Below are 23009 nucleotides of genomic sequence, written 5' to 3' on the forward strand. Positions count from 1 at the left end.
CCTCTAAATGAGTGATCGACCCTACTTCCTGTCTCTACATGCGAGGAGGGTCAACCTAATGGTAACCAAGCCTCTTTCAGTTTTCCAAACAGGACAGTAGAACACTTTGGGGACTCCTCTGCATAAATCTCCCATTAGAGACATATATTTGGAATCCCCTGAGAGACGCATAGGGTGCTCGGGTTCTCCCTAGACCTCGGCAAGGTGCGAGCCAGGATCTTGGTTTCGATGGGGTCTGTGAGGGATCTTGGGAACACAGCAAAATGGGTCCAATGAGCAGCGAGGCCTGGTGCTGTGCGCAGGTGCAGGCAGGCCGGGCCAGGCGGGCCTGGGCGCCCCCTGGCGGCTACCGGAGCGCCGAGACACCTTTAAGCAGGGGCGGCGGGCGCGGGCGCGGTAGCGAGTCGCTGTAGCTGCGGCCGCCGGGGCGGAGCCTGCGAGCAGCAGGTCCAGGACGCTCGAGCGCCCCGCCCCCGCGCGGGCGATGCCGAGCGGCGCAGCCGGCAGCGGGGCCCGGCAGGGCGCGCAGAGAAGAGGGCCGCGGCGCTGAGGCGGCGGAGCGCGGCCCGGCCATGGGCTTCCTGCACCAGCTGCAGCTGCTGCTCTGGAAGAACGTGACGCTGAAGCGCCGGAGCCCGGTGAGCGAGCCGCGCCCGCCCTTAGGGGCTCGCAGGCCGCGCGCCCAATTTGTTGGTGCGCTCCCCGCGTTCACGTGCAGTGCCCAGGCGCGCGCAGACCCCGGGAGGGCGCCACAGGAGACCCTGCACCGGGCCGGACGCTTCCGCGGGCTTTCGGGCCTCCGGCAGAGCGTTCGGCTAGCTGTGCCCTGGTCCGCTGACACTCGCAGCACACGGCTGAGTCACGGGCCCGCGCCCTCCGCCGCGCTTTCTGGCAGGCTGGGGTGGGGGCAGGTGGTCGCTGGACTTCAGCTAGAGCGAGGCCCAGGTTCCTGGGACAGAGCGCTGGCTGGGACACACCATTCAGCGTAGGGACTCCGAGATCTGGGCCCATCTTCTCTGGGGCCCCCAAAGGAACCTGTCTCTTCATTCCCTTTACCGATACTCTGCCCTTGGGCAAGCACCTTAGGCTGAAGCTGGTACAAAACAGCTCTCACCGCCGCTGCTACTGCCCTACTCCTCCTCATCTTCCTCCTCCTTTTTCTCCACCACTACCAGCAGCAGCAGCAGCAGCAGTAACACCAACACGACCACCACCTCCACCACCACCACCATCTTCTCCTCCCTTCATCGTCTCCTTTTCTAGCCCATCCTGGCATGTCCACAACCTTACTCCTGCTCTCTCATCCCTGGGAATGTCCTTGTGTGGACTCAACCTGTCAAATCCCAGCACCCCTTCACCCTTTAGGGCCAGTTTCTCCTGAGGATGTTCCTCTGATTTCTTCTGCCTCGGGCCTCTCTGGGGGCTGGGTTTTGCTGAGTTTCTTGGTACAGTCTAGGGCAGCCAGGATATAGAGTGTTGGGGTAGGAGTCCTGGGTGAGGAGCAGGATGCAGGGCATGGATGGAGTTTGCTGTGTTGGTTTTCATCTCAGTCTCAGGAAGGACAAGGGCATCCAGAGAGTCCTGGGCCAGCACAGTGTCTGAGGGCCCTTGGGATTTTCCAGGGTGGAGACAAGAGTACAGGGACCTAAAGGAAGGACCTTAACCAGCTCATACCCAGGGACCCCTTGGGCAGCAGCACTGTGTTCTTCTTTGAGTACTTTAGATGCATACGAAACTGGTCTGTAGGCAGGGTGGGCAGCAGTCACCACCACAGCCTGGCAGGATTCCTGTGGGCACCTGGCCCTGGCCAATAGCCAGAATTGGGCATATGCTCTGTCCTGGTTGTCTGGGACTGGCTTGTGTGGGGTCTGAAAGGGCAGCCCTGTGACTATAGCTTTTGAGTCCCTGGGGGAAAGGGATACAGAGTGACGATGTAGGCATGCCTTAGTGCTCGCCCCAAGTTGCTTGTCAGGAAGACCCCTCAGGGCTTGGGAGCAGAGGCCAAAACACATTTCCCGCACCAGATAGGAGCCTCACACCAGGCAGGAAGAAGAGGCCGGTGACTTAACAGTCAGTGGAGGTGCCTTTTCCCTAGGACTGACCCCTGCCTGCTAGGCGGGGTTGACCTGTACGACTTTCCCAGATTCTCTGCTTCAACATTCCCAGAGACCAATTAGACCACAGATCCTTAACCATGGCTGAGCTCTCAGCAGTGACTTTCTTCCTCCAGGAAGACGGTCTTTGCTGGTGTCAGGGGTGCCCCCGTGCAAAGCCCTTGATCTGTAGGGGGACCACAGGACTTCTGCCCTTCTCACTTCCTTCTCCCAAGTACTACCCTGCCCTGTTGTCGAGTTGCACGTGGGACGTGGGTCCACCCCGGCACCCTTAGGAGGATCGCCAGTAGCTGTGCTGCAAGCTAACATCACACTTAGGCATCACCTGCTACACTCCCCATCCCCCATCCCAGCAAGCACGAGGCTGCTCAGGCCCAGGGTGAGCATGCAGAGTCAGAGTCCCTAGGTCACTGGCCGTCACCCAGGTAAGACAGGTAGCGCTGGACCTGTGCTGTGAGCCTGTAACCAGATGCCCCTCCGTTGCCCTCTGTCTCCCAGCTAGGACTGTTTCTCCTAGCAGCTCATGCGCAGCCGTTGCTATAGTGATGGGGAGACGGCCTGGCCTGTGCTGCAGCTACTTGGGCGGAGGTGCCCAGGGCAGGGGTGGAGGTGCCCAGGGCAGGGGTGGTGGGGCAAGTGTTGGTAGGGCTGTCTCTTGAGCTGTGGCCCCTGCCACTCTGTATGTGTGAAACACATTTGTCCTGCAGCCCTGGGTGTGCATACCACCCCCTCAGCTGGCCCTGGACTCCATCCTGGCTGGAGAGGAGGTGGAGGCTGGCACAGGCCGGGCGGGTGTACGTATAGACAACACAGCAGGGTGTTCTGGATCACAGAGAGCTATTGTCAGAGCACACTGGGCACAGCCAGAGACAGGCTGGGCACGGCCCCACAGCACTCCTGGGAGGGGCTTTAGAGACTGCTTCAGATGGTGAAGGAGACCTGAGATGGGAGAGCCATGGAGGCTTCTGTGGTGGTGGACCCCTCTTCCCTAGGATCTCAGGGGCAGGAGCTGCCCGGAACATTTCCTGACCTTCCTCCCTGAGCTAAGGTGGGGGCAGGAATGGGTAAAGTCCTTTGTTTTCCACACAGCACAGGGGTGAGTCTGGCCCCCAGGGTTTTGGCACCTCTGGTCTACCTTGGCAGCCTAGTCCTGAGAGGTTAGGGCAGGAAAAGAGGATTTTTGCCACATGTTTTTGCTCCACGTTGGCCAGAGGCTCAGTGCTGTCGTCACTTGCTGGGCCTCGTCACCTGCTGCTCACACTAGGCCTCGTCTCTGAGTCCAGCACAGAGTTACAAGGCTGCTTCATCAGAAGAGATGAGAGATACAGCAGGGCTCATGTGGCCAAGGTGCCCTCCAGGATCATACCCGGTGGGCCTAGCAGTCAGCAGGGAGAAGATGAGTTGGATAAATGAATGAATGGGTTGGAGGTGACCACAAACTGACTGACTTCTGACCTCTTCAAAGGGTATATGGTCCATGGTTTAACAGGCACAACCTAGGGGCCCCATTTGGTGGTACCACACAGCATTTAACATCTTGGTACACTGGGAGGGACTACAACCTTGGCTGGACCTGAGAAACCTGTGCTGACCCTTCGTAGCCCCTGGGTACCCCTGGCTAGGCTGACCCTTAGTAAGGTCAGGAGAGCCTAGGCCAGCACATGTTCGTCATGTCCGGCCCTGGGCAGGCAGTAGACAGACTGCGCATGGCCTCACGTGGCCCACCCTTTCCAGTGGGTCCTGGCGTTTGAGATCTTCATCCCCCTTGTCCTCTTCTTCATCCTGTTGGGACTGCGGCAGAAGAAGCCCACCATCTCTGTGAAGGAAGGTGAGGTTCAGGCACGGCCTGGGTGCGTGGGTGGGCAGGAGGGATTAGAGTCCTCTCTGTGCACGAGTCAGCCTGAGCATGTCCTCAATCCCAAGGCTCTCTGAGGCCATGGCTTGAGAGCCTGCTCCCTGTGTGGTCCCGGCCACACATGTCTTGGCTAGGTGATGGAGGTCATGGCTGGCCATGGTGCCCGTGAATGATGGAGTGCCTGTCTCTGGAGGACCAGGCACTCACTAGTCTCCTCTGTTCTGTTTTGACCTGCCCCCACCCTGCATGGTCTCTTGTCCTCCTCGGCCGGCCTGCATGCAGTCTGTAAGTGAGCAGCCATCTCCTCCTTGCTGGCTCAGGTGGCCTGGCAGGTCCTCCTGGTGCAGCTTAAGCACCCCTACTGCTTGCATTAACATCCTCCTAGCAGCTGGGTCCTATAGAAGTCACCACCTGTGGTCAGGAAAGGCTGGCTTATGACTCAGGGTGGTGGGCTGTGAAGGGCCTGGCCACTTGGGCCATAGTTGGTATCCTGGTCAAGCCACTGGAGTAACTTCTTGACAGGGTATCCGTGAAGTTGCCTGGCTATGCTTTATAAGGGTGGGGTTCCTGGGTTGGGCCTGGGATAGCCTGAATGAGGCTGGGATGGCCTGCAATTTTCCCTTCAAACTCCTCAGGGCTGTTGCACTCACTCTGCTAACCGGTTGGCCCGAGAGGTCAGAGGTCACTGCCAAAGGGGTGCCTCATGTGCTACCTTGGACTCTGTTGGAAGGGGAGATAGTTGGGGCATTTGAGCATCGCACAGGCTAAGGAGTGATATGCTGGGGCTTACAGGGGAGGGGTTGGCAGGTGGCCCTTTGACCTCTGGCCTGCAGAGTCATTTGCCTTAGCACAGCTTGGGGCCAGGTGCTCTGTGCCCCAACCCTAGTCGGCTTGAAGCTTCTCGTCCTTCCTGACTGTCTCTGAATGTCTCTGGCCCTGTCTCCCTCATTCTTGATCCCACCAGCTTTCTACACGGCAGCACCGCTGACATCGGCCGGCATCCTGCCTGTCATGCAGTCGCTTTGCCCTGATGGCCAGCGTGATGAGTTTGGCTTCCTGCAGTATGCCAACTCCACGTGAGTGCCCCTACCCCATGCCTTGGGAGGCAGCTTCCCCCACCCCTACCCCATAGCAATGGCTGATGTCTTACGTTGTTCCAGGGTCACCCAGCTTCTGGAACGCCTCAACCGTGTAGTGGAAGAGAGCAACTTGTTTGACCCAGAGCGACCTAGCCTGGGCTCAGAGCTTGAGGCACTGCACCAACGTCTGGAGGCCCTCAGCTCGGGCCCTGGCACCTGGGAGAGCCACTCAGCTAGACCTGCAGGTGTGCCCTGTATAGGGATGACTTGGGGGGTTGGGAGGGTAAGCACTGATGTCACTGGAAGCCTGCCTCATCACTCTGGGTCATGGTCCGCCTCTGGCCCTGGGACCTTGTGTCTGCACCACATTGCTCCTTACCTGTGTGCTTGAGGCAGGTCCAGGGCAGTGCTGGTAGCTCTGCTTGTAGCCTATCTGGGACATCTTAGCCCCAGCTGGAGCTGGCCTCTCAGTCCCATCCTCCTGCCTGTCTAGTTTCATCCTTCTCTCTGGACTCGGTGGCCAGGGACAAAAGAGAGCTTTGGCGTTTCCTGATGCAGAACCTGTCACTGCCCAACAGCACGGCCCAGGCCCTCCTGGCTGCCCGTGTAGACCCTTCTGAGGTGAGGCGTGTAGACCCTTCTGAGGTGAGGCGGGCAAGTATCCCTGGTAGCCACGCCCCTCTGCTTCCCCCATCACCCCTGGTTACAGTGGGGAGGGCACTCCAAGTGTACCTGAGCTCCTCTCAGGGCTCTGGAGCTGCTGCTGAGCCAGACCCCTCACAATGCAGGTCTATCGCTTGCTTTTTGGTCCTTTACCTGACCTGGATGGAAAGTTGGGGTTCCTCAGGAAGCAGGAGCCCTGGAGTCACCTGGGTAGCAATCCTCTGTTCCAAATGGAGGTGAGGCGCCTGACTCTGGGAGAGGGGTGGAAGGAAAGGCTCTTCCTTAGTTACACATAAATTCTGGGGACCTGTGGTGTGTATGGGAAAGCAGAGGCCAGACAGCGACTCCAGTGCACCCCAGCACAGAGCCAGTGCAGTGGATGGTCACAGCAAGGTCTTGTGCTGCCTTAGGAAGGGCCTTGCTCATTTCTTGGTGTGTAAGCTTTACCAGTCCCCTGTGCCTTGTCCCCAGGAGCTGCTGCTGGCTCCTGCCCTTTTGGAGCAACTCACATGTGCTCCAGGCTCTGGGGAGCTGGGCCGGATTCTTACCATGCCTGAGGGTCATCAGGTAGACCTTCAGGGCTACCGGGATGCTGTCTGCAGCGGGCAGGCTACAGCTCGTGCCCAGCATTTCAGTGATCTAGCCACTGAGCTCCGGAACCAGCTGGACATAGCCAAGATTGCCCAGCAGGTGAGGCCCTGCTTGCCAGTTGGCCAGCAAACCTGTTGACCAGCCTGGCGGAGGTGCTTGGAGCCTGAGGACGGGAGAGGCTCCTGCTCCTAGGCCATGCATGGGACGGCTTGTCATTGAGCAGTCAGTGCCATCTACACAATCTCAGGCTTCAGTTCCTGCCCATCTCTCAGTCCAGACTCTATCTCTAGCCCTAGCCAGGACTTCCCAAACTGCAGCCCTCCCTCATCTTACCCAAGCACTGTCCCCTGCTGATAACCCCCTGTCCCACTCCTGATCTTAGTCACCTCCCTGAGCCACCTCCAACCAAGTTCACCTGTCCCCTAGCCTACATTTTCCACATGCCCGTTTTTCCCCTCAGCTGGGCTTCAATGTCCCCAACGGCTCAGATCCACAGCCGCAGGCACCGTCCCCACAGAGTCTGCAGGCACTCTTAGGGGACCTGCTGGATGTCCAGAAGGTTCTACAGGATGTGGATGTCCTATCAGCCCTTGCCCTGCTGCTGCCTCAAGGTGCCTGTGCTGGCCGGGCCCCCGCACCTCAAGCTGGCAGCCCGAGTGGCCCGGCCAACAGCACCGGGGTAGGGGCAAATACAGGTCCCAACACCACCGTTGAGGAGGGCACCCAGTCACCTGTCACCCCAGCCTCTCCGGACACTCTGCAAGGCCAGTGCTCAGCCTTTGTGCAGCTCTGGGCTGGCTTGCAGCCCATCTTGTGTGGCAACAACCGGTAGGTCAGCAACGAAGGGATCGAGGGAGGGGTAGAGTCATGGGGCATTGGGGACTTGAGACCATCACTTGGCCCTTTGCATAGACTCCATTCTGAAGGCCCCATGTGCTATCTGCCCTGACATTTTTTTTTTAAGATTTATTTATTATATATAAGTATACTGTTGCTCTCTTTACACACACCGGAAGAAGGCATCAGATCTTATTACAGATGGTTGTGAGCCACCATGTGGGTGCTGGGAATTGAACTCAGGACCTCTGGGAGAGCAGTGACTGCTCTTAACCACTGGGCCATCTCTCCAGCCCCCTGCCCTGACATTTAAGTCCACTCTATGCCTGACCTGACACCTTGCCTTAGCCTGATGTTATGTTTGTAAGCCATCCCCAGAGCCCCATCTCACTGCTCCTGACATCCCTGCCCTGTTCCTTGTGCTTTGTCTCTGCCAGTACCATTGAGCCTGAAGCACTCCGGAGGGGCAACATGAGCTCACTGGGCTTTACGAGCAAAGAACAACGGAACCTGGGCCTTCTTGTGCACCTCATGACCAGCAACCCCAAAATCCTGTATGCACCCGCAGGCTCTGAAGCTGACCATGTTATCCTCAAGGTGTGTGGTCTGGCACATCTGGGACATGAGTTGTGCCTGTCTCCCCAGCAGGAGCACAAGCCCAGCAAAAGCTGGAGTGAGGGCTCTGCAGGCTGGACTCTATGTAGGACTGCTAAGAGTTAAGCTTAACCTCATGAATCTAGGTGCTGGTGTGCCTGGTGTCCAAGGGTTGGGGGTGCAGTGGCACTTGGTAGCTTTTCCGTTGGGAACTCCTGAGAGTTTCTGCAGAGATGAATTGCTCTGGCTAGAGTGTTCCTCATCCCTCGCCATGCTGGCTGAGCCAGGGTGGTTGTCTTCAGAGACACCCCTTCCCCTACACAGCAGTGGCAGAAATGAGCAGGTACGAGGACCGCTGGAGCCTGGGGGGGGGGGGATCTGTTGGACTAGTATAAGCCAGGACTGGAAGTGGGCGTGGCGAGGTCTGGACTGTGCAGGTTTCTTTGGGAGAAATGATGGCCAGACATCAGGGGCTCTAGGGGCACGTGGAAGGATATGAGGAAGGGGCTGGGAAACATGTGCATGGCTGCTGAGGTGGGACTCACAATTCACATGGCTACTGTAGAAAATTATGCAGAACCTGGGCAGAAGTTTGGCTGGAGTAGGGATGGTAGCTGGGTTGGTCCCTTGGGCATGTGGGAAAGTGGAGGACTCGCAGACTGGCTTGGATCTCTCCTCCAGCCCTTTCACCCCAAGCTTTCATTTTCTGCAGGCAAATGAGACCTTTGCCTTTGTGGGCAACGTGACGCACTACGCCCAGGTCTGGCTCAACATCTCCGCAGAGATCCGGAGCTTCCTGGAGCAGGGCAGGCTGCAGCAGCATCTGCACTGGCTGCAGCAGGTGCTGTGGGTACAAAGTGGGTGGGCACCTGCGGTGGGCTCTTCTGCCTACAGAGGTCTGAGCCACACCCTGAACTCAACTCTCACCACAGTACGTGGCTGACCTCCGGCTACACCCTGAAGCAATGAACCTGTCACTGGACGAGCTGCCCCCTGCTCTGCGCCTGGACTACTTTTCTCTGCCCAATGGCACAGCCCTTCTGCAGCAGCTAGACACAATAGACAATGCAGCCTGTGGCTGGATCCAGTTCATGTCCAAGGTGGGCCTGGAGAGCCCAGTGGTCCCCTCTCCCTCAGGCATCTTCAGGGCCAGCTCCAATGATAACCCCTTTGCAGGTGAGTGTGGACATCTTCAAGGGGTTTCCTGATGAGGAGAGCATCGTGAACTACACTCTCAATCAGGCCTACCAGGACAATGTTACAGTATTTGCCAGTGAGTGCCTCTCCCTCCTCCCACAAGGTCCTCCGTCTCCTACAGACCTATGCCCTCAGCAGCTTAGTCCCACCCTGTCCCTCCTGTTTCCCCAGCTCCATGTCCTATGTCTCTCCCTTCTCCATAGCCTGCTTCACTTTGCTACCATAACACTCCGAACACTGGCTCTGCCTCATGCCCTGTCCTTCAGTCCTGCTCCACCTTTCTGTCCCATTACCACCCCTGGGGTGCTCACAGCACGGTGTGTCACACCCCTTCTGTGCACACCCTCTGGCCGTACACTTCATCAGCCTCCCGTCCCCAGGCGTGATTTTCCAGACACGGAAGGATGGTTCCCTCCCCCCACATGTCCATTACAAGATTCGCCAGAACTCAAGCTTCACCGAGAAAACCAACGAGATCCGTCGTGCTTACTGGCGTCCAGGGCCCAACACTGGTGGCCGCTTCTACTTCCTCTACGGCTTCGTCTGGATCCAGGGTAAGGTGCTGAGCCCAGATGGGATGCGAGGGGGCCTGGTCTTGCCCTGACACCACCTCCAACCCACAGACATGATAGAACGTGCCATCATCAACACGTTTGTGGGGCACGACGTGGTCGAACCCGGCAACTACGTGCAGATGTTCCCGTACCCCTGCTACACCCGTGACGAGTGAGTGCCAGCCTGCAGGGGTTTGGGGGTCTCCGGCAGGCCCGAGCCCCACCTCACACCGGTTTCCCCTCAGCTTCCTGTTTGTCATTGAGCACATGATGCCACTGTGCATGGTGATCTCCTGGGTTTACTCTGTGGCCATGACCATACAGCACATCGTGGCGGAGAAAGAGCATCGGCTAAAGGAGGTGGGTCGGGGCGGCTGCGGACACCCACAGTGGGCTGTTCGAGGAGCAGCGCAGCCCTTTCCTCCGGTCTCTGCCCTGAGGAACCTTTGCCACCCCACAGGTGATGAAGACGATGGGCCTGAACAACGCCGTGCACTGGGTGGCCTGGTTCATCACGGGCTTTGTGCAGCTGTCCATCTCCGTGACAGCCCTGACCGCCATCCTCAAGTATGGCCAGGTCCTCATGCACAGCCACGTGCTCATCATATGGCTCTTCCTTGCTGTCTATGCTGTGGCCACTATCATGTTCTGGTGAGTGTGGCGGGGAGCGGGGAAACCGCTAAAAATAGGCAGACCCTCTCCTAGAGCTCCCTTGGGCCCCACAGGGGAGCCCAAGTGTGCTGCAGGCCAAGAGCCAAGGGTCTCGGGGCTGACAGCTCTGTGGCCTTCCACTGCAGCTTCCTGGTGTCTGTGCTGTACTCTAAGGCCAAGTTGGCCTCGGCCTGCGGCGGCATCATCTACTTCCTGAGCTACGTTCCCTACATGTATGTAGCAATCCGTGAGGAAGTAGCCCACGATAAGATCACTGCCTTCGAGAAGTGCATTGCGGTGAGGTTTGTGGCCGGGCAGGGCCAGGATAGGGTGTCTACCTCCAGCCCACCTACTGACACCCGTCTTTCTTCAGTCCCTGATGTCCACAACAGCCTTCGGCCTGGGTTCCAAGTACTTTGCTCTGTATGAAGTGGCAGGTGTGGGCATCCAGTGGCACACGTTCAGCCAGTCCCCAGTGGAAGGGGATGACTTCAACCTGCTCCTTGCTGTCACCATGCTGATGGTGGACACAGTGGTCTATGGCGTACTCACTTGGTACATTGAGGCTGTGCACCCAGGTACAGGCCGTCTGTAGAGGGAGCAGGGTGGGAAACGGTCGCTGGGCTTCTGCCTTCCTGTCTGTGGCATTTGGCCCTGTGGGGGATAGTCACCTCCAGGCCCTTGGTCAGCTCTCCCCTCCTGGACCCCCAGGTATGTATGGGCTGCCCCGGCCCTGGTACTTCCCACTACAGAAGTCCTATTGGCTGGGCAGTGGGCGGACAGAGACCTGGGAGTGGAGCTGGCCATGGGCACACGCACCACGCCTCAGCGTTATGGAGGAGGACCAGGCCTGTGCCATGGAGAGCCGGCACTTCGGTGAGGCTAGGGTCAGAATGTTGACTGGGTTGGGTGCTGAGTTTGGGGGTCTGAGGTGGGCCTTGGTGCTGCCCCTGTCCTGCTGACTCAGCCCTGATACAGAGGAGACTCGCGGTATGGAGGAGGAGCCCACCCACCTGCCTTTGGTCGTCTGCGTGGACAAGCTCACCAAGGTCTATAAAAATGACAAGAAGCTGGCCTTAAACAAACTGAGCCTCAATCTCTACGAGAACCAGGTGGTCTCTTTCCTAGGCCATAACGGGGCTGGCAAGACCACTACCATGTGAGTGTTTAGGGACAGGAGGACAGGGTCCCTTAGGATATGGTAGATTGTGACTCCACTTTCCCCACTCCAGGTCTATCCTGACTGGACTGTTCCCACCCACGTCGGGCTCAGCCACTATCTATGGCCACGACATCCGCACAGAGATGGATGAGATCCGTAAGAACCTGGGCATGTGCCCACAGCACAACGTGCTCTTTGACCAGCTCACTGTGGAGGAACACCTCTGGTTCTACTCACGCCTCAAAAGCATGGCACAAGAGGAGATCCGCAAAGAGATGGACAAGTGAGTGTAGTGAGGGACAAACAGGACCTCATCTGCCCCGCCCCACTGCTGGGCACCACCTCTTGGGGATGCAGAACACAGGAAGTTTGACTTTGCTTATCCCACTCGTCAGGGAGACGTGGGAAAGCCTGAGACATTTCAGGGGTCCTGAGGCCTGCTATGAAGCTGGGGACGTGGGGTTCTCAGATTCTTGGCCAGCTGCTGGGAGTCGCAGAAGAGCCAAGAATGGAGTCAGGGGTGGGGCAGGGGGAGTCCGGCTTGTCCCAGCGGTGATCGTCCTTAGCTTGCTGTGGTCAGGCTGGAAGCACAGAGGGGCCTTCCATGGGAGAGGTGTGCTGTGCGTCTGTAGACGAAGGCCTTCCCCAGCTTCCTCATGGTGGGTCTTGATGAAAGTGACAGTCCACATTTAACCTTATCATTTATTAGCCATCCATGACAGAAAATGGATGCGTAACCCCATTTACAGGGTCCGACCTAAGATTAAATACCTTTTGCAGGGAGGAGTGTCTGGGAAGGGAGACTTACTGGCTAAGCCTTCAGGGCCTCTGGATACCTCCTTAGCAGGAAAACTGTTTTTGGGCCAATTTGACCATGGGACATATTTCTTTTATGTGAGAAACATGGCACATGTTCTAAGTCATGAGTCCAGCAGGGAGTGAGGAGTTGCCTAAGCCTCAGGTGTTTGCCCACTGAGTCTCCCGGGTCTCAACCTGCTCTACCCACCAAACTTCCTGGTGTGGTTTTACGTCCCACAAGGGCATGGTGTCAGAGGGGTGTTGGCCATGAGCAGAGGCAGATGCTGTGAATGCTCGGGTGGAGAAGGGGTGAGAACGGGATGAGAGCTCTCCACTTTCCACTCTACCCTCACCTGGTCTTTCACCTTCTCATCCACTGCCCTCCTGTCGGGTCCACAGGATGATCGAGGACCTGGAGCTCTCCAACAAGCGCCACTCGCTGGTACAGACGCTGTCTGGAGGCATGAAGCGCAAGCTTTCAGTAGCCATTGCCTTCGTGGGTGGCTCTAGAGCCATTATCTTAGATGAGCCCACAGCTGGCGTGGACCCCTATGCTCGACGTGCCATCTGGGACCTCATTCTGAAGTACAAGCCGGGTGAGCAGGACAGCAGGCTGGCATGGTGGGCGTGGGTATGTCCGCCCGCCCCGGTATGTGCCCTCATCTTGGTGTTTCCCGCCCCAGGTCGCACTATCCTCCTGTCCACCCATCACATGGATGAGGCCGACCTGCTGGGGGACCGCATTGCCATCATCTCCCATGGGAAGCTCAAATGCTGCGGCTCTCCCCTCTTCCTCAAGGGTGCCTACGGCGATGGCTACCGCCTCACACTGGTCAAGCGGCCTGCGGAGCCTGGCACCTCCCAAGGTCCGTGCTGAGACTGTCCTCCCTGCCCCCTGGCCCCCTACCTAGGACGGGTGCAACCTTACCCTCACTTCATCATTACCATGATGGAGTCACTGGTGGACTTGGGACACTTCTGAGCCTCATCTTGACGCTTACCCACCGAGGGCCCTCCTTCCTCAGCCTCTCATCCCCTTCTGCTCCTCCTTCCTTCCCAGAGCCAGGGATGGCTTCCAGCCCCTCAGGTCGTCCTCAGCTGAGCAACTGCTCAGAGATGCAAGTGTCCCAGTTCATCCGCAAGCATGTGGCTTCCTCCCTGCTGGTGTCAGACACGAGCACCGAGCTCTCCTACATCCTGCCCAGCGAGGCTGTCAAGAAAGGGGCCTTCGAGCGCCTCTTTCAGGTGTGAGGGCTGGGTGTGATGCCTGGGGACATGATGGGCCTGTGGGAAAGATGGACAAGTCACTGCCCGCTTTCCATGGCACTGGCCTCACCCAGTTTCTTTGCAGCAATTGGAGCACAGCCTGGACGCACTGCATCTGAGCAGTTTTGGGCTGATGGACACAACCCTGGAGGAGGTGTTCCTCAAGGTGTCTGAAGAAGACCAGTCACTGGAGAATAGTGAGGCCGGTAAGAGCACCCAAGGCTGGTGATCAGTCCGATCTACCCACAGAAGGCTCCGGGGACATTGCTTCTCCTTGGCCTCTGGAAGCGGGGTCAGGATAGGCTTGTGGTGGATGGTGTGGTAGCACGGCCTCCCGGGGAATAGGTGTGTGAACTAGAGGCTTGGATCAGGGCGGGGACTGGCGTCATGGGTGCGCACTGGGGACCGACCGAGGTACTGAGATGTTCCGGAGAGGCGTGGCCCCAAGCCCTCCCTCCCCGCCTCCCTCACTGATCCTGTTTGCAGATGTGAAGGAGTCCCGGAAGGATGCACTGCCTGGGGCAGAGGGCCTGACGGCTGTGGAGAGTCAAGCAGGCAACCTGGCTCGGTGCTCAGAGCTGGCACAGTCCCAGGCTTCACTGCAGTCTGCATCTTCTGTGGGCTCCGCCCGTGGGGATGAGGGTGCTGGCTACACCGACGGCTACGGTGACTACCGTCCCCTCTTTGACAACTTGCAGGACCCAGACAGTGTCAGCTTACAAGGTGGAAGCTAATGGGGAGGCTGGGGAGGGTCCAGAAGGGTGGCATGGTCCTGGCTACTCACCCCCGCCTCTCTGCAGAGGCTGAAATGGAGGCCCTGGCTCGGGTAGGCCAGGGCAGCCGCAAGCTAGAGGGCTGGTGGCTGAAGATGCGGCAGTTCCATGGGCTCCTGGTGAAGCGCTTCCACTGTGCTCGCCGGAACTCCAAAGCGCTCTGCTCCCAGATTCTGCTGCCTGCCTTCTTCGTCTGTGTGGCCATGACTGTGGCATTGTCTGTCCCTGAGATCGGTAAGGCTGCCTGGCCCCGTGTGGCATGGGGCGGAGCTGGTCTCTGGCCTGCTAGTCTTGGCTTCATTTTCCTCCCAGCCCCCTGGAGAACAGCCCTCACTCCTCTCCTCACACTCTGAACCTTATTCAGGGGCTCTCGAGAAGGTTCTGTCTCCTGGGGAGTCCAACCCCACAAGCTTGGCCCTCTCTGTGTGGGGAAGAGAGAACAAGGGCCGGGGGCCGGGGGCTGGCATCGGGGAGTGGATCTGCTCAGGCTTCAGTGTCCCCCTCCCCTGCCCCCAGGTGACCTGCCTCCACTGGTCCTGTCGCCTTCTCAGTACCACAACTATACCCAGCCCCGTGGCAACTTTATCCCCTATGCCAATGAGGAACGCCGCGAGTACCGGTGAGGCCGTGGACTGCAGCTGGAGCACAGGGCAGGGCAAGAGTGGAGGTGTACGGCCCCTAACTCACTATTGTGTCCTCAGATTACGGCTGTCACCTGATGCCAGCCCCCAGCAGTTGGTGAGCACATTCCGGCTGCCCTCTGGTGTGGGTGCCACTTGTGTGCTCAAGTCTCCAGCCAACGGCTCCCTGGGGCCCATGCTGAACTTGAGCAGTGGAGAGTCCCGCCTGCTGGCCGCACGGTTCTTCGACAGTATGTGCCTGGAGTCCTTCACACAGGGGCTGCCACTGTCCAACTTCGTGCCACCCCCACCCTCGCCCGCCCCTTCCGACTCACCCCTGTCCCCGGATGAGGATTCACTGCTAGCCTGGAATACGTCCCTGCCCCCTACTGCTGGACCAGGTACTACCTCACGGAGGGCTCCTGGGGACACTGGCATGAGTGACCCATCTCACTGTGCTGCACTCTGCCCACAGAGACGTGGACGTGGGCGCCTTCTCTGCCACGCCTGGTTCACGAGCCGGTCCGCTGTACCTGCTCTGCACAGGGCACGGGCTTCTCGTGCCCCAGCAGTGTGGGTGGGCACCCACCCCAGATGAGAGTGGTCACGGGGGACATCCTGACTGACATCACCGGCCACAATGTTTCCGAGTACCTGCTCTTCACCTCTGACCGTTTCCGACTGCACCGGTGAGTTGGCCTGGAGGGGCTGTGAACGGGGGTGCCGTGCCGACGGCTGCAAGGCCTCAGCACCCCTCCTGCCTGTCCCCTCCTGTCTGCCTCACACAGCTATGGAGCCATCACCTTTGGTAATATCCAGAAGTCCATCCCAGCACCCATTGGTACCCGGACCCCTCTCATGGTCCGGAAGATTGCAGTGCGGAGGGTGGCCCAGGTAGGTTGCTGCCTTGGGGTTTGGGGCACCTGGTCCTAAGCTTAGTGACTCGAAGCCTGTGATCCTCGCTGAGGCCCTCGCCCCTCCCCAGGTGCTCTACAACAACAAGGGCTACCACAGCATGCCCACCTACCTCAACAGCCTCAACAATGCCATTCTGCGTGCAAACCTACCCAAAAGCAAGGGCAATCCAGCAGCCTACGGTAAGGAGAGCCAGGGTCGAGGGATGGGGGACGCAGCTGAGCTGGAGCGACACGAGGGCCTAACGCTGCCCTTCCCCGTGCAGGTATCACCGTCACCAACCACCCCATGAACAAGACCAGTGCTAGCCTCTCCCTGGATTACCTGTGAGTGAGGCAGACCGAGTGGAGGGGGGCAGGACTGCCGGGTCCTGACAGCTCCTGGAGCTGAGTGCTGTCCTCCTAGACTGCAGGGCACAGACGTGGTCATCGCCATCTTCATCATTGTGGCCATGTCCTTCGTGCCGGCCAGCTTCGTGGTCTTCCTTGTGGCCGAGAAATCCACCAAGGCCAAACACCTGCAGTTCGTCAGCGGGTGCAACCCTGTCATCTACTGGCTAGCCAACTACGTGTGGGACATGGTGTGCCCCCGCATGGTCCCCTCCTGTCCCTGACTCCCATCCGCACGCCTGGGTCTCACCCTCCGCCTTCGCCTTTGCAGCTCAATTACCTGGTCCCGGCCACCTGCTGCATCATCATCCTCTTCGTGTTTGACTTGCCGGCCTACACGTCACCCACCAACTTCCCCGCGGTGCTCTCCTTGTTCCTGCTCTATGGGTAGGGTAAAGTGGGGAGGGGCATGGAACGTGTGTGCTATGGCCAGGGTACCCTGTGACCACCGTGGCTTGTCCACAGATGGTCCATCACACCCATCATGTACCCGGCCTCCTTCTGGTTTGAGGTCCCTAGCTCAGCCTACGTGTTCCTCATCGTCATCAACCTCTTCATTGGCATCACGGCCACAGTGGCCACCTTCCTTCTGCAGCTCTTTGAGCATGACAAGGTAAGTGTGAGGGTGAGTGGGCAGCAGGGTGTGGCCCGGGGCGGCAGTGCTGAGCCGAGGCTGGCCCCCAGGATCTGAAGGTTGTCAACAGTTACCTGAAAAGCTGCTTCCTCATCTTCCCCAACTACAACCTGGGCCACGGACTCATGGAGATGGCCTACAACGAATACATCAACGAATACTATGCCAAGATCGGTGAGTCTGGCTCTGGGGGGACAGTGCAGGCCTTCAGGGGGCCACAGAGGGGTTGCCTAGTCCTTGACTCTTAAGTTCCAAGAGTGACTGGGACCTCTTGAGGCTCTCGGGCCCTGAACCAGCCGTTCCACAGGCCAGTTTGACAAGATGAAGTCCCCGTTTGAGTGGGACATTGTCACACGTGGACTGGTGGCCATGACAGTCGAGGGCTTCGTGGGATTCTTTCTCACCATCATGTGTCAATATAACTTCCTACGGCAGCCACAGTGAGTGGAGCGTGTTGGGTGGTGCTGGGGATCCTGGGTGGGGGTGGGTGGCTTGGCCAGGCCCTGCCAACTTTACTGCCTTAGGCGTCTGCCTGTGTCTACTAAACCTGTGGAAGACGATGTAGACGTGGCCAGTGAGCGGCAAAGAGTGCTCCGTGGCGATGCTGACAATGACATGGTCAAGATCGAGAACCTGACTAAGGTGGGCCCTGAGCTGTGGGAAAGGAGGGAGGGAATGGGGCGGGTCGTGGGGCCCAGCAGTGGGGGGAAGCCAGGCCAGGCAGGAGTCCCCACCCTTTGCTGAGTGGGAAGGCTCTTTGACCAGGTGTACAAGTCTCGGAAGATCGGCCGCATCCTGGCAGTGGACCGCCTTTGCCTGGGTGTGCGCCCCGGAGAGTGCTTTGGGCTCCTCGGGGTCAATGGTGCCGGGAAGACCAGCACCTTCAAGATGTTGACTGGAGATGAGAGCACAACAGGGGGCGAGGCCTTTGTCAATGGACACAGGTGGGGTTCCTGTGCCGCGGATGCACACAAGGAAGCGTGTGTGTGTGTGTGTGTGTGTGTGTGTGTGTGTGTGTGTTTGTACGAGCGCCTATGTGTAACTGCTTCCAGACTGCCGGGGTTAGGGGGTGAGGGAGGGGGAGAGCCCGCCCCTCAGGTGCAAAGGTGTGTGTGTGGATTTAGGAGTGTGATGACCGTGGCTCCAGGGTACAGGAGGGCAGGTGTGGGGTGAGCGTATTGTCCGGTATTGATCACCCTCTGTCCCCAGTGTGCTCAAGGACCTGCTCCAGGTTCAGCAGAGCCTTGGCTACTGCCCACAGTTCGACGCCCTGTTCGATGAGCTCACGGCTCGCGAACACCTGCAGCTGTATACTCGGCTTCGAGGCATCCCCTGGAAGGATGAGGCGCAGGTGAGGAGGATGGGCAAGCCGCTGCCCGGCGCCCCTAAGTTCACGTGCAGGGGTGAGGGCTGAGGGCTGGCGCTGGTGGGAATCCTGCAAGCCGTACCTTGCTTGGCCCTGCAGGTGGTGAGGTGGGCCCTGGAGAAGCTGGAGCTGACGAAGTGTGCAGACAAGCCAGCCGGTAGCTACAGTGGGGGCAACAAACGGAAACTTTCCACAGCCATCGCTCTCATTGGGTACCCTGCCTTCATCTTTCTAGTGAGTCCTGGGGTGGGACTCCTGGTAAGCCAAGGGACAGATGGCAAGCCAGGTTGGGCGGGCTACGTCTCTGGCTGAGCTGACCCCTGCCCTAGGACGAGCCCACCACTGGCATGGACCCTAAGGCCCGGCGCTTCCTGTGGAACCTCATTCTGGACCTCATCAAGACAGGACGTTCAGTGGTGCTGACCTCACACAGGTGTGCCCCTCCCCCACCCCTCCGTGGGCCAGCCTCTGGCAGTCCCTCTGGTGCCAGCCTGTGCTGTCTGCCCACAGCATGGAGGAATGCGAGGCTGTGTGCACACGGCTGGCCATCATGGTGAATGGACGGCTGCGCTGCCTGGGGAGTATCCAGCACCTCAAGAACAGGTGAGTCAAGCAGGGGTGCAGAAGGCGGGCGAGCTATCAGACCACACAGGGCTCCTGGCCACACCCGTGTCCCCCCAGGTTTGGGGACGGCTACATGATCACTGTAAGGACCAAAAGCAGCCAGAACGTGAAGGATGTGGTGCGGTTCTTCAACCGGAACTTCCCAGAGGCCATGCTCAAGGTAGGTGTAGTGGGATGGGGTGAGGGTGAGCGCGTCTCCTGCTCTGACGGCCCCTGACCTCCTCCAGGAACGCCACCATACGAAGGTGCAGTATCAGCTCAAGTCGGAGCACATCTCGCTGGCTCAGGTGTTCAGCAAGATGGAGCACGTGGTCGGTGTACTGGGCATCGAGGACTACTCAGTCAGCCAGACCACTCTGGATAACGTGAGTGTGCTGCGTGCAGTGAGGGGTGCCCTCTTGGATCTGCCTGCACCACTCACTCACCAGTGGCCCACCCACCCGTCCACAGGTGTTTGTGAACTTCGCCAAGAAGCAAAGTGACAATGTGGAGCAGCAAGAGGCTGAGCCATCCACCTTGCCGTCCCCCCTTGGACTACTTAGCCTGCTGCGGCCCCGCCCTGCACCCACAGAGCTCCGGGCACTGGTGGCCGATGAGCCTGAGGACCTGGACACGGAGGACGAGGGCCTCATCAGCTTCGAGGAAGAGCGGGTGAGCGGTCGCCACCCTCCCAGCAGCACCGCTGCTTGGCCTGAGGCTCTCTGCCGGTCTGGGGCGGGCAGGGCCTCCTGCGTGTTGAGGCCTTGAGTGGAGACAGAAGTTGGGATGGGCAAAAACTGAATGCAGAGCCCAGAACACACTGGAAACTTTGACGATCCCAGATCGGTGGGGGGGATTGCAAGAAACCAGAGACTAGGGAGAGTGACTACCACACTGGGCAAGAGGACCACACACCATAGAGTACTTTGTGGGGAGAGGATGCTCAGGGGAGCGAGGGCCAGGACCCAGCTAAGGTCAGGTACAGTGTAAGAGTCCCCAGTTCCTCCTGTGGTGCTGAAGATGCCTTCCCAAGCTCCGTTTTTTCCGTTCCTCACCAGGCCCAGCTCTCCTTCAACACCGATACGCTCTGCTGACGTTCAAGAGTCACATCAGGGATGCAGCTGTTTGGGGCAGAAGTCAGGCGGTGGCCGTAGCCCCAGTCACACATGCCAGGCCCTGGAAAGGCAGGTTCAGGACCAAAGGGCTCCCGCCCTCCTCCCAACTACCATCCTCCCCGATCGTGCCAAAGGCTGGGCTGGCCCTGGGCTGCACACACCCTCACCCTGCTTTGCCTTAAAGCCTTGGGTCCTGGCCCAGCCCCTTACCCTGCCCAGCACCATCCACCTTCCCAGGGTGACATGGGCTGCCCCAAGTATCCTGTGACCCTTCTCTGCAGCGGCCACCAGTCTACCCAGGCCAGCATCTTGCACAGATGTCTTTCATGAAAAGACTGCAGTTGGGGAGGTGGCAGCTTGCCTACTTATTTTGCTTTAAGAGCCTCCCTCACTCTGCTGTTGTGAAGAAGTTAGGCTACCATGGGAAGCCATGAATGTGGCTGCCTCAGCCCTGGTGGAATGGCAGGAACGGAGAAGCTGGGCTTGCTGGCTAGGTGAGGGGCCACTGCTCCCTCCCTGCCCCCTCAAGCTGCCTTTGCTCTCCCGCTCAGCTTGGCCCTTCCTGCCACCCATGTGGGAGTAGGACCTTGTATATAGCACACAGATGTTTGTTTTCAATAAATAAGCAAAAAGGACCTGTGGGAGCCTGTGCATGTGGCAGAGGGAGTGGTGGTGAAGGCAGGCGCGCTGGGCCAGGGTTCAGCCACCGGTCTGTGTACCAGTGTGAAGGAGGGGCTGCTCCAATGAGGAGATTTATCGTTCTCCCCCTTCCCTGCCCTCACAGCCCAGACCCCTGCTCTGTGGACGGGTCCTAAGTGGCTGTGGAAGGGGTGGGGTAGTGCCAGTCACACTGCTGTTACCTCTCAGGCGGCTGCACATCCCGGCTCAGCCTCCCCCACTACGCCTAGAACCCACAGTGAGCCTGTTTGTGCTGCGCCATCTCTCCTTCCTGAAAACTGAAGAGGGGCTCTGGAGGAGACCTCCAGGTTGGCACTGGCATCTGGGTGCATAAGAAGACTTTCCTGAAAGTGGTGGGCATCCAGTGAGATGAAGTCCATGCCTTGCATCGGCCCTGCTGGGTGGTAAATTAAGCCAGTATACAAAAAGGCCCTGAAGTGTGGAGCTTAGGAAAACAAGATCCAGTGGGAAGTAGGGCCCAGGAAGCATAGGGCTCAGGAGAAATGGGGCTCTGAGCTTAACTAGACATGGGCTCCATGTCTGCCAGGCAGTAGTTAGGGAAACAGGATACCCTCACACTCTCACGTCTGTCTTGTTCTGGAACATCTCAGACTTTTGAAGTGTTTAGGGGTTAGGGACACAAAAGACCCTTAGAATAGAGGGCTGGCTGGCACCGTGTGCCGGAGTGAGGGAAGAGGAAAGGGTGGGGGTAACCGGGGCAAAGGTGCTGCCTCCCTCTGGGTTGTGGAGACAGGGTGGCCTGTTATAGTTCCAGAGGTTGGGCCCAGAACTGCTGTCCTGGCCCGTGAGCAGAGGTTTTCCTGGCCTGAGAGGCAAAGCAGGAGAGAGAGGGTGAGCACGTTAAGAATTGGGGATGCAGGCTCCATGGTAAGAGCCCTTGGTATTCTTGCAGAGGATCAGAATTCAGTTTCCAGTAGCCGTGTTGGGTAGTTCATAACTGCCTGTAATTACAGCTCCCGGGGATCTGACACCTTCTGGCTTCCACAGATACCCACTCCTACACACATATATGTGGTATATATTCACAGATATTTGGACATACGCATAAATAAAAATTAATTTAGGAGTTTGAAGAGATGACTCAGCGGTTGGCACTTCCTGGTCTTCCAGCCTGAATTTTAGCTCTCACGTTACACAACCACCTGTAACTCCAGTTCTGAAGGATCCTATGTCCTCTCCTGGCCTCCTCAGGCGCGCGCGCGCGCACACACACACACACACACACACACACACACACACACACACACACACACACACGTGCACACACACACACACACAGTAAAAATAAATCATAGCTAAAAAAAAAAAAAATCTTAAGAAGCAAACCTAAGATACTGGGCTCTCGGCGCAGGCCTGAAATCCCAGCTATTGGGGTGCTGAGGCAGAATTGTGGGTTCAAACACACCAGGTTTACAAAATGAGTCAATGCTGTCCTGGACCACTCAATAAATATCCTACCTCTAAAAGTAAACTTGCACGGTGGCACACCCTTAATCCCAGCACTCCGGAGGCAGTGGCAGAGGCAGGTTAGTCTCTGAGTTCAAGGCCAGCCTGGTCTACATAACAAGTTTAGGCCAGCCAGGGCTATATAATGAGACCCTATTGCAAAAAATAGCAAACAAAGGTAGAAAGGGGCTTGGAAGTACAGCTCAGTGGTGGGACACTTGCCTAGCATGTTTGAGGTTCTAGGTTCAGGCTAGAATAATCATAAAAACAAGAAGTGTGTTGGAAACCAGACGAATGGCTCCTGGAATTGTTCTCTCGCCTCCACACATACAACAGGATCCCGAATCCCAGAATAGATTTCTGAGCCTGGACCCCCGAGACCCAGTGAAGTGCACTTAATTCCTGCACAGGACATGGATTTCTGAATTTGTGACAATCCTACAGTGTAACCCCACCATCTTAATTTTGAAACTTCCAGAACAGTTGCAGGAAGAGTGTGTACCCCACTCCCTCCTCACAACCTCGTGGTTTGGAACACTCTGTTTTTGTTTTTTCAAAACAGCGTTTCTCTGTGTAGCCCTGGCTGCCCTGGAAATTGATCTGTAGCTCAGGCTGGCCTTGAACGTAGCGCTCTCCCTGCCTCTGCCTCCCCAGTGCTAGTGAAGGTGGGTGCGCAGTCCTATGGTTGTTGGCAGAACCCTTCTCATTGCTAACCCATCATAAATAAGCAGCAGCTCAGAACTAGCAGCCTCGCCACCCCCAAGCTGCTTCTGCTCTGCTTTGCCCTCACAGTTCCCCACCACTACATGCAAGGACCTCTGGAAACAACACAGACACCATGCTGTCACCCCAGACCCTGAGGCATTTCCTATGTAGCTTTTTAAAACGCTGTAGGGCATAGGAGCTGTGAGAGCATTGCCATCCCCAGCTAAAGCTGAGTAGGCTGAGGAGCTGAGCAGGGCTAGAAGGAACAGAGACATCCAGGTGGCTGTGGCCCAGAAGCTTCTGCTATAAGGGCAGCCATGGGCTACAGGCTGGAGGCCAGTTAAGGTAATCATGTGTGCAGCCTGAGGGCTCCAGAGCCCGCA

At 58.1% G+C, this 23009-nt stretch overlaps 1 protein-coding gene across 5 annotated transcripts; it reads left to right on the forward strand.

The window, feature by feature from the left end:
* The first annotated feature begins 381 nt into the window (after nucleotides 1-381).
* On the forward strand, nucleotides 382-20411 carry Abca2 (ATP binding cassette subfamily A member 2). Of its 5 annotated transcripts, none has more exons than XM_063284605.1 (48): nucleotides 384-638; nucleotides 3849-3942; nucleotides 4934-5045; nucleotides 5130-5293; nucleotides 5542-5693; nucleotides 5837-5947; nucleotides 6183-6401; nucleotides 6763-7130; nucleotides 7577-7736; nucleotides 8446-8574; nucleotides 8666-8833; nucleotides 8910-9006; nucleotides 9311-9484; nucleotides 9554-9656; nucleotides 9730-9844; nucleotides 9945-10135; nucleotides 10282-10432; nucleotides 10509-10713; nucleotides 10847-11011; nucleotides 11114-11294; nucleotides 11368-11580; nucleotides 12495-12691; nucleotides 12779-12961; nucleotides 13156-13340; nucleotides 13447-13567; nucleotides 13848-14027; nucleotides 14162-14368; nucleotides 14651-14753; nucleotides 14836-15155; nucleotides 15230-15443; nucleotides 15543-15648; nucleotides 15740-15851; nucleotides 15935-15995; nucleotides 16075-16249; nucleotides 16330-16445; nucleotides 16524-16671; nucleotides 16743-16866; nucleotides 17000-17132; nucleotides 17217-17334; nucleotides 17458-17636; nucleotides 17902-18043; nucleotides 18158-18292; nucleotides 18388-18491; nucleotides 18569-18661; nucleotides 18740-18842; nucleotides 18910-19047; nucleotides 19133-19333; nucleotides 19720-20411. In XM_063284605.1, the coding sequence occupies exons 1-48, from the start codon at nucleotides 573-575 to the stop codon at nucleotides 19753-19755; spliced, it is 7272 nt and encodes a 2423-aa protein (XP_063140675.1). In that variant the 5' UTR covers nucleotides 384-572; the 3' UTR covers nucleotides 19756-20411.
* Nucleotides 20412-23009: the final 2598 nt, after the last annotated feature.

The sequence above is a fragment of the Rattus norvegicus genome, chromosome 3, assembly GCF_036323735.1.
Source record: "Rattus norvegicus strain BN/NHsdMcwi chromosome 3, GRCr8, whole genome shotgun sequence".
NCBI lineage: Eukaryota > Metazoa > Chordata > Mammalia > Rodentia > Muridae > Rattus > Rattus norvegicus.

What these genes read in the sequence shown, in the direction of transcription:
- Abca2 (XM_063284604.1), top strand. Translation starts at nt 573, where the DNA reads ATGGGCTTCCTGCACCAGCTGCAGCTGCTGCTCTGGAAGAACGTGACG. An exon ending in ATCCGCAAAGAGATGGACAA is followed by an intron (nt 11,581 to 12,494) that starts GTGAGTGTAGTG and finishes TCGGGTCCACAG; the next exon opens with GATGATCGAGGACCTGGAGC. An exon ending in AGCCTCTCCCTGGATTACCT is followed by an intron (nt 15,996 to 16,074) that starts GTGAGTGAGGCA and finishes CTGTCCTCCTAG; the next exon opens with ACTGCAGGGCACAGACGTGG.